This window comes from Geospiza fortis, unplaced genomic scaffold, assembly GCF_000277835.1.
Source record: "Geospiza fortis unplaced genomic scaffold, GeoFor_1.0 scaffold188, whole genome shotgun sequence".
Taxonomy (NCBI): Eukaryota; Metazoa; Chordata; class Aves; order Passeriformes; family Thraupidae; genus Geospiza; species Geospiza fortis.
The window spans coordinates 4,330,283-4,340,371 of NW_005054337.1; the positions used below are offsets into that span (position 1 = coordinate 4,330,283).

Below are 10,089 nucleotides of genomic sequence, written 5' to 3' on the forward strand. Positions count from 1 at the left end.
AGGGCCCGGCTGCTTTTAGCGGTTTATTTTCTTTTTTCGTTATTCAGCGTTAGTTTTTCTTTATTTTTCTCTGTTTTTTTCTTTTTTTACCCCTTTATTTCTCTTTCTCAATTTTTTTCTTTATTTTCTCTATTTTATTTATTATTTTCCCTAATTTATTTATTGTTCTTCTTTATCTTATTTTGATTTTCTTTATTTTATCCATTTCTTCTCCTTTCGCTTTTTTCTTTGTTTTATATTTTTATTATTTTCTTTTTCTTAATTTTTTTTTTACCCTTTTCTTGTCTCTTCCCCTGCTGGGGGGAATGCACATGGCAGCTCCATAAACTCAAAAGTTCATGGGAAAAGGAGAGTCTAAGCTTAATACCCATTTGACCTACAGTGCCCTGGAAGTTTAGGAACATCAGCAGGTAGTGGCTGCAGTGTGGGGAGGTGACTTTGAGCCAGGAGACTGCAGAGCAGAGCTTGGAGGGCTGTAGAGCCTCAGGTTAAGCTTCCATCAAGAAAGTGAACTGATGTGCATTGGAGATCATCAGCAGAGGCTTCTTGGAAACCCTGGAATAGATCTTCCCAGTCCCCCAGCACCTAGATCAGTCTGGTAGTGGCAAGAACCCCCTTTAGTGCTTTATAGGACTGTGCAGTGGTGCTTTAACAGCATTTCCCTTCCTCTTTGCACACGAGGAACAGAGAAAGGAGACTCCAGTAAATCACCCTCACTGTCTGAATTTTCTAGCAGACGTGCCAGTACTGTTTTATCAAACTTGGGCATTTTGGGGGTGCTGGTGCTGCTGGGGTGCCCAGCCCAGCTGGCCCCTGCTCCCTGCAGAGCTCACTGCCGCCACAGGGTTTTTGTGCTTCCTGCTCTCGGCTGCTGTTTGCCCTTGGTGTGGTCAATAAATCCCCCAGGCCTAGAAAAGGCTGAATTTCACTTGTGTGTGCAGTGAGGAAAATACAGGATTTATAAATACCCATGCATATACAAGGGCTGTGGGTTGGGTTGGTCTGGATTAAAGGAGGTATTGAAAAATGAGGGAAGCCAGAAACTGCAGGCTTCTCATTTCTGTGATTTCTAATGGCTTTTCCTTTTGCATAAACATTGCCTTGACTCCATACCCAAGAGCACTGCAGGCATTTTCTCCCCTGATCTGCACAAAATATAACCCAGACCTCTAAAATGGATATTTTTTATTAGGATGTTTGGTTTCCCCAAACTGAGGGAAGAACAGTTGCCCTCTGTGGCAGCAAGTCCCCAGCAAGCTTCAGGGCAGCTGTGTCCTGAGCAAGGCAAACCACAGCTCCTTTTTTGGGGGGAAAAAGCAGCAAATTAAGTCTCTGCACTTCAATTCAGTGTTAACTGCACTTGGGGACACTGTTACTGTGAGTTACAGTTCTTGTCTAAAGAGGTGATTTGAAGACCCAGTTTTTAAACAATAGCTGCTGGGATTGCATTTTGGTCTCCAGAGGTGGGTACTTTCATTCCCAGGGGACCAAATATATCAGATCCCTTCCTGAGCTGGTGGAGCTCATTGAACTGAGCTGGTGGAGCTCACTGAACTGAAAAGCAGCAGGGCAGAGGGCAGTTTGCTTCTCCCAGTGCCTGTAAAGCACTTTTTTCCTTCTGCTGCGGTTGCCCCAGGGTGTGGGCATCACACAGAAGGTGATGTGTGGAGCAGGGCATGTCCCACACAGGGAGCAGCATTCCCCAGCTGGAGGCAGGACAAAGCACTGAGTGATGCCCCTGAACACTTGCTGCTGGGAGGGAGAGGGGTAATTTTCAGCTGTGGTGTTAAACATCAGTTCTCCTAAAATCAGCAGTGGGACTGTGGGGTCCAACCCTACCAAAGCCTCCCGGCGCCTGCCTGGGCTCCCTGAGTGCCCACATGAAACAGCCCTGTGCAAGGTGGTCCAGCTGCGTGTCTCTTGTGGAAAGCACACAGAGCACTCCTCCTTTTCTGCTTCATTTCCCGTGGGAGAGGGCACAGAAACCCAGCCAGGGTTTACAGATCCCCTGGGGTACCCTGGGTCTCTCGCACCTCAAGCAGCAGGGCAGAGCCACCCTAGAGATGCACCACAAATGCACTCACACCCTCTCCTGAGGCACAGCCTGACCTAAAGCAAAGGAAAAGCCTTGGGGAGTGGTGCCAGGCTGAGCAGGGAAGGGGAAAGGCTTACAGAAATCAGTGTAGGAGAAAGGTGGTGGATCCCCCCCTTGCTCCCCCTCCTTTTTCTACATAATGCCCAACTGTGTGGAGAGCAGCAGAGCCCCAGCCAAGACCTCAGGCTCTGAAAAGGCAGCTTTTAGTGAGAGCTGTGAGAGCCCAGCCCGTGTGGTGCTGCTAACATGACACTGAACTAACACTTCACTACAACCTAAGCATTTTAATAATTTAATATAATAAATGTCAGAAGGAGTGAATAATTCTCTGTAACCCTGAGGAGGCTGTAGGTGCCAGAAGGAGCCAAGTGGGCATACTGAGCTGCTTTAGCAATAGCCCTTTGACTCTCTGAAGAGAAATTTATCGCAGATGATGGATGCTGGGTGGTCGCCTCTGTGGGCAGAATGGCAAGCACTGTTCAGGAGTGCGTCACTCACACAGTTTAGCCCCAAAATTTGGAAGGCAAGGGCTGCAGAGGATGGACAAAGTAAAGAAAGCCAAGTTTCTAGGTAGTTGTTCCTCCAGCTGGACATCAAATCTGAAGAGCTCCCATGTGTTTACCTGCCTTTGGCATGCACATTCCCCCTTCAAGCAGTGAGTAGCATGTGGGTAATTGTTCCAGAAGGTTCTTCAATCAGCTCCAGGCAGTGACTCACGTGCCTCTGGAATTATGCAGGGATGGCAGGGAGCAGTGATACCTGCACAAGCCTGGCCCTGCCCTGAGCCAGTGCTGTGGGAGACTCTGCAGAGCAGGCATTGCTGCTGCCCACGCTGTCAGCACACGTCTCAATCCACAGCTCTTGGCAATTCGCTCCTGAACACTCCCTGCCATGGCCTGGCCTCTGTTCCAGGCTGTTCCATGCTCTGCCAAGGGGTCAATGGCAGAGGAGCCCCACAGGGAGACCCCAGGCTGCATGGATGGGTCCTGTGACTGCATTGGTGACACTGACAGGATGGAGCATGTGGCTCTGCAGCTGAGACACAAGGACCCAGAGCTATACTCCCAATTTTACACAGCACACTGAACGATGAGACTCACCAGGAAAAAATTCACACACCCAGCCTGGTTCTTCCCTGCTGTGTGCACGTTGTCTCTGACAAACTGAGGGTGAAATGCTACTGAACAGAGCCAGCAAGGTTCAGTACTCATTTAACACTCTGTTAGTTAATTTAACACTGCATTAATGTAAAAGGGTATCCAGGGTCAGGCCAATTTCCTTGATACATTTCTACATTTATCCCAATCATAATCAGTTGTTCTGAAAAAAAAAATAAAAAAAACAACAACTCAACCAACCAAGCAAAAAAAAAAAAAAAAAGAAAGAAAAACCCAAAACCAAACCCAGAGTTTTGCTGAGAGGTTCCCAAATAGTGCTTTTATATGAAAGGAAAAATAGCAAAGGCAGATCAAAGCTGAAATCACACCATTGCTTGGCAGCAGAGGAGTGAAACAGCTGCAGATTGCCACTATGGAAAAAGATTAAATAACTTTCTTATGGGATCTCTTTGGCTGTGCAAAGATATAAGCTATTCATTGGCTAGGAAGGGGAGTGAAACCTCAGCAAGACTAAGTGACCCACCCTGGAGCAGCCACTGGTGGGATGCTGCTTGCTAAAGCTCTGCCTCAGTGTGCTGGATTGCTGGAGCCTCCCAGCACCTGGGTGGGGGAACAGGTACAGCCTTAGCACAGGAGCTGCCCTGCCTTGCCATGAGTGCTGTGGGCTGAGCCCAGAGCCCTGTGCTGGCAGCAGCTCTGGGGCTGCCACAGGAGCAGAGCCTGGTGGCAGCCTGTGCTCTGCAGTCAGGAATGGCCATAAAACATTCATTTTCCAGGCACAGAGCAGCAGTTAATGCTGTGGGTGACATTGACACTGGCCCTGGCTGTAAATCTGATTCTGGCAGGGCTCTGGTGATTTATGTTTAGTAGTGATCCAGCTAACACATCTAGGATAAGGGAGCAAGGAGGGCAGGAGATTATATTGCCCCTCTAGTAACCTAACAGAGCACATCTGTGCAGTGCAAAGTGTCAGGTCCCCGTGGCACTGCTCAGAGAAGACACTGGGTATGGATTTGTTTATATGGGACATGTGTTTTACTTCCTCATACGACAGCAGAGCATCAGCTCCATCCAAAGGTGGGAAAGCTGGAACTGGAATGTGTTTGAAGTGAATTGCAACACGGTGCTAAAAGCTGTAAGGGCCATTTTTAAAGTATTGCACTGAGAAGAGCAGAGCTGGCAGGCAAACTCTGCTAGCAGGTTCCTTGGGGTGACTGTGTGCAGCTTCTCTCCCTGGGAGCCTGCTCTGGCCTCTGAGCCCAGAGGAGCTCACCACGAGGAGCCTGCCTTGGGGTGATGGCAGGACCAGACTTACCTCTCTTCACACATCTGACATTTATGCTCTCAACTTTTCTCCACTTCCAGCCCATTTGAGAGGAAGAGAGACTGTGTTTGAAGGGAATGCTCCCCTGCACATCTCTTGCAAGTTCCTCCTTGGGTGGCCATGGCTGATGCCCCTAGTGTCACCCCTTTTCCCCCAGTGCTGCCCTCAGCCCCCAGATGCTCTCTCACAGTTGCTCTGTGATGTGTTTTCCACTGAGGCTGGGGCTTCCCAGCCTTCTCTGTTTCTGCTTTGCCTCTGTCTCTGATAGGAGAGTCATTAGCAGGCTGGATCCCCTCAGTAGCAGCAGTGTTGCCAGTGACCAAATTGACAGATGTGCCAAGGAGGGACTCCTACACAGGCATCTCCTCTGCTTTCAACTTATCCAGCCAAATATCCCAGACTCAGGGAATGCTCCTGCCCCAGACTCAAGGGGTTTAGGGGCTTTCAGCAGGGCAGGAGCTGGTGTTGTACCACAGAAGGCCTCCACAGCTGCCATCCCAGAGCTCTCCCCACCTTGCACTCCCCAGTCCTTGCACTCATGTCCCAGGTGGCAGAGCAGGGCATCTCAGACCCACCTCATCTCTCTCCAGCTGCTTAACACCCAACCTACCGAGTTAGCAGAGTTAAATGCCAGGTGTCTGGGAACTCCTTCTAGTTAATAGAGCAGAAACAATCAGCAGAACCACCTACTCCCTAGGTCTCAGAGAAAAATGCAGCTATTTTCACCCAACGTCCCTTGCAGAAGCCAGCGAGCTGCTCCACCTCGCGTGGCAGCTCCCAGCTGCACTCACAGCTCAGCAGCATCACCTCCCAGCTCACCCAAAAGCCACACAGCAACAAGCACAGCAGGCTGAAAAACAAATTCATAACCAGTTAGAGCACAGCCACCATTGCATGGGGCTGGAAGTCTTAGAAATGCCCCGTGGTGGCAAACTGGTGAAGCAGTTACTCCATTATCCAAACTTTCTGTTTTTCAATGCCAGCCCCATTCTCGGAGCAACTGAGCCGCAGTTCCTTCTGAAGCCTTTCCACCTTGCCCATCAGGCTGGGCATGGAGGGAGCTCTTGCTGCCTGCAGGGCTGGGCAGGAGCTGGCTCTGGTGCCCCAGTGCCAGGGCAATTGTGTCTTGCAGACCCAAGCCGTGCCAAGGCAGCCTGCTCCAGGACAGCGTGAGGAGGTACCTGCAGCTGCCAGCAGACCAGACAGTGCTCATCCTGCATGCCAAGGTGGCACAGAAGTCCTACGGCAACGAAAAAAGGTGGGAGATTGTCAGGACCAGGCAATAAGTTACCTAGTCTCCATATATCACACAAGGCTGATTGTTATTTATTAACAAACCCATGATTTATACCCTAGTGCACTATAGGTTGACCTAACTGGTCCTTCAATCCAAACACCACCACCATTGCCTAATTAAGAAACCACCCTTTGGTAAACCAATCTCCCTAACACATTCCACACGTTCACAATGCCAGGTGCAGCAAGTGAAGATAAGAATTGTTTCTCATCCTTTTCTCTGATCCTCTCACAGCCTTTCCCAGAATGATGCCTGGTAAAGTTGTGGGTTTCTCTCTGTGGCCATAGAGCTGCTGCCACAGGACATAGTCCCAGCTTCCCTGATAGCCACTTCTAAACCCAGCTACCTAAAGCTTCATTTCAGCCTTGCTGGATTTCACAGATCTAAGCTGGTGAAAATTATCCCCTCTGCATTCACTCATCCTTGCATCCAGAGCCATTGTTTAGTCCCATGAATTGAATAACACAAGAAAGGATTAGCTCCAACCTGCATCCATCCCAGTTAGACATTCCCAGTGGGTAGGTTCTTTCCATGCAGCAGTAAAGAAAGATAAAGTAAATGAAGTCAAGATTCTGTTCAAATCTCACTCCCCAAGAAGGAAAGGCTGGTGTTTTAAGTGCCCTGTAACTCTTGCCTTAAAATCTGCACGGCCACAGCAGGGACTGGGCCATTTCCATCAATGCCAGTGGTCTCCAAAGCTGCTATTTTTGAAAATCCTTCCCACACTGAACACCTTGAGGTTCTGGCTTGAGTCTCCAAAATTGCCACTCCCTGGCAGTGACGTCAGACTGCAGCACTGCAATGTAATTAATCCTCCATTAATCCTTGGGATATAAATACTGCTCCGTTATTACCCAGCATGGAACAGCTGGGAGGCAACCAGCTCAGCCTCCAAGGTGGAACCATCCAGACCCCAGGAGACAGCTCTGGGATGGGCTGGCTGTGCCTACAACGTTCTCACCACATCCAGTCTCCTGCCAGGGGCTGCTGGTCCACAGGTTAAAAAAGTTATTTCAGGACTGAATCTTCCAGCCAGGAGGGAGCCCTCTCATCACAGCCTCTTTCCTCTGCTCCTGACCCCATGCAAGGGGGGAAAATCAGATGCCAGCTCTGAAAAGGGAGAGAAAAACCTGCACAGAGCTCCCAGGTTAAAGTTTGAAGGTGCTGCTGCCATTTTCCTTAGTAATGGGAGTCAGGGGCCTGCACTGTGGATGAGTTGTTTAAATAAACTTGTACCTCCAGGGCTCCAAAATATCCAACCCCCTGCACTGGTGTTTTCTCTGCTAGTGCTTTACCCAGAATCCATAGAGGATGAATTTACACCATTCACACAAGTGCAAAGACAGTGGAAACCCAAATAAAACACAGGAAAATGGGCTTCCAAACTCCTGGCTGTGGATTTATTTGCACTGGGCTGCAGAACTGATTGTGAATGCAGACTCTGTTCCCAGCCTGCTGAAACTCCCACACGGCAGGCAGGCAGGGGCTGATGGCTCCCTGTCTCTGGGGGAGCTGGGGGTGCCAGGCTGCCTGTCCTCCCATCCCAGGGCCATCCTGTCCCTGGTGGGATCGTGGCCACAGTGGCACTGGAGGAGGTGCAGGGCTCAGGGTCCCCAGCCCCTGGCTGAGCCTCCCAGGGCACAGGGGTGCCCCCAGTGCTGGTGATCCCCAGGTGTCTGCTCTCAGCACAGCCACTGAGCCACTCCTGAGCGCCTTCTCAGGGTGCTGAAGGGCAGTGAGAAAATGCCCTCTTGTCTCTGCAGGTTTTTCTGCCCCCCACCTTGTGTTTACCTGAGCGGGCCGGGATGGAAGTTAAAGCAGGAGCAGATAAAAGGTGAGCAGAGCCCTGGACCTCTCATCCCTCCCTTCCTGCACCAGTGAGAGCTGCCCTCTGCCTCTGCAAAGGGGACAGTGAGTCTGTTTATGTTGGTTTTGGCCCCCCAAACTCCTTTCCTGCTCAAGCCTGAGCCCCCTGAAATCCAGTCCCAGGGAGGGCTGGGGCTTGGTCATGCTGTGCTCCTGGAGAAGCTGAGCCTGTGCAGGGGGCTGGAAGGTGCTGCTCCTTGTCTGTTCCAGCCAGGGACCTGGGAGAAGCTGGATTTCGGGTGTGTGGGTACATGGGGCTGGACAGCATGGGCAGCAGCCTGATGGAGACCCAGAAGCTGAGCTTTGAGGAGCAGCCAGATGCAAAGGTAAAGCCTGTAGGCCCCTGGGGCTGTGGGGATTCCCTTCATGCAGGGGCTGGGCTGTCACCAGCAGCACCCCACACCCTGGGATGTCACACCCTCCCCATCCTCCTCAGGATGTCACAGCTCTTTCTTCCTAGCCATAGCTCCCCACTCCCACTCTGCCAGCCTGTTGGGGCATGTGCAGCAATCCAGGCAGCCCAAAGATCCCTGTCTTCCTCTGGAGCCATCTCTTCAGGTCAACAGCCCTGTGGCTGTCAAAATCTGCCCAGCTCCCTCAGCCCTGGTTCCTTCTCCTGATGAGCAGCACTGCTGCTTGTCACAAAATGAGAGCCTGGTCCTTCATTTGCGGATAAACAGCTTTAAAAAAATGCCCCAGCTGATCCCAAAGTTCAAATCCTTCAGCAGAGCTCTGGCATCTTTTGATTGGAGGGGAAAAAAAGGAGAAAAAGCATTATCTGGGGTCTCTGAAGAGCATGGGGTCTGAGGCAGGCCAGGAGCCTCACAGAAAGAGCCTTTGTCCACAGTGCTTGCCTTGCTGCTAAAGCTCAGCATATCGGCCAGGATGAGGGAAACCATAAACCCAGGGTGATTTCTCATGTTATGTGGGATAAATCACACATGAACATTCATTTCCATAAGGAATACTCTGCCCCCAGTGTAAATAAAGCCTCTGCTGATCCCCAGCTCTTCATTCCACCTGTAATAACATCTCTGGTCGTTTCTCCCTTTAAATGAACCCGGGGCTTGTTGAAGGGAACTATTATGTCCTTGTGGGGTGGTGAGGAGGGTGAGAAGGGCTGGTGGGGCTGGGCTGGAGCTGCTGGCAGCCCCTCTGTGCCCTGGCAGGGGTTCAGCTGTGCCAAGGCCCTGTACATCTCGGACACGGACAAGCGCAAGCATTTCCGCCTGGTCCTGAAACTCTTCTTCAGCAACGGGCAGGAGATCGGCACCTTCCACAGCAAACTCATCAAGGTCATCTCCAAACCCTCGCAGAAGAAGCAGTCCCTGAAGAACACGGACCGTGAGTGGCTCTGTGGGGAGGGAGGTGGGTGCCAGCCCAGGGTGGGATGCTCTCTGCTCACAGCTTGGCTCTGGAGGGGTCCAGGCAGGACCCAAATGTTGCAATGCTGTGAGGGTCCCAATGAGGGGAGAGGATGATGCAGCTGACTCCATGGATATCACAAGGCTAATTAATTAGTTTATTATACTACATTGTTCTTTACATCTAAAACTGAGCCTGCCAAGCACTCAGCCCTGCTCACACTGCGCTGAATCTCATGACTGTCACCCAACAGTCCCGACTCACACACACACACCTGGCCCTGATAGGCCAAGGAAACAAAACCCCATCACTTTGGGGAAACAATCTCCATGTTGCATTCTACTTTTGCACAAATGCAGGCACAGCAAATGGTAAGAATTGTGTTTTCTTTCTCTGAGCTTCAGAGAATGTGAATCCCAGAAATATTCTCGGGAAGAATTGTGCCTTGCTTTTCTCTCTGAACAGAAATGTGGCTACACCCACAGCCCATGGGAACTCCCAAAAGAGGATTTATCTGACACAGTGATGTCTCACTTCCAAATGGTTCACCCAGCACGGGGTGTGCTGCCCTGCTGCCAATGTGGTCCCCACACCATGGGCCTCCCTCCACTCACACAGAGGGGAAGGCAGTGGGGAGGGTTTTGGCTGCTGGGTACCCCAGGAACCGGGGCTGGTCCTTGCTTGGCTTGACAGAGCCATCATTCAGTCCTGGCAAGCACTAACCCGGGCACCTCTCCCCTCAGTCTGCATCTCCTCAGGCTCCAAAGTGTCCCTCTTCAACCGCCTGCGCTCGCAGACCGTCAGCACCCGGTACCTGTCTGTGGAGGGAGGAGCCTTCATCGCCAGCGCCCGGCAGTGGGCAGCCTTCACCCTCCACCTGGGTAAGGACCCTCGGGGACACTGATGCCACCATGCCTCCAGCCCTGGCTCTCCCGTCCTGCAAAGCCAATTCTTGGGGGCAAAAGGCGTGGGAATTAGCCGGGGGATGCACGAATCTGGCTCAGTCTCACCTCTGCCCGGCATT

The 10,089-nt window shown here is 51.3% G+C and overlaps 1 protein-coding gene across 1 annotated transcript in view; it reads left to right on the forward strand.

Annotated features, from left to right (window-relative positions):
• RBPJL (recombination signal binding protein for immunoglobulin kappa J region like) overlaps positions 1–10,089 on the forward strand; it is a 19,326-nt gene that overhangs the window by 6,697 nt on the left and 2,540 nt on the right. The window contains 5 exon segments of the mRNA XM_014307515.2: positions 5,670–5,795; positions 7,598–7,668; positions 7,911–8,026; positions 8,870–9,044; positions 9,809–10,032. Of these exon segments, the coding sequence (XP_014162990.1) occupies positions 5,670–5,795; positions 7,598–7,668; positions 7,911–8,026; positions 8,870–9,044; positions 9,809–10,032 (712 nt within the window).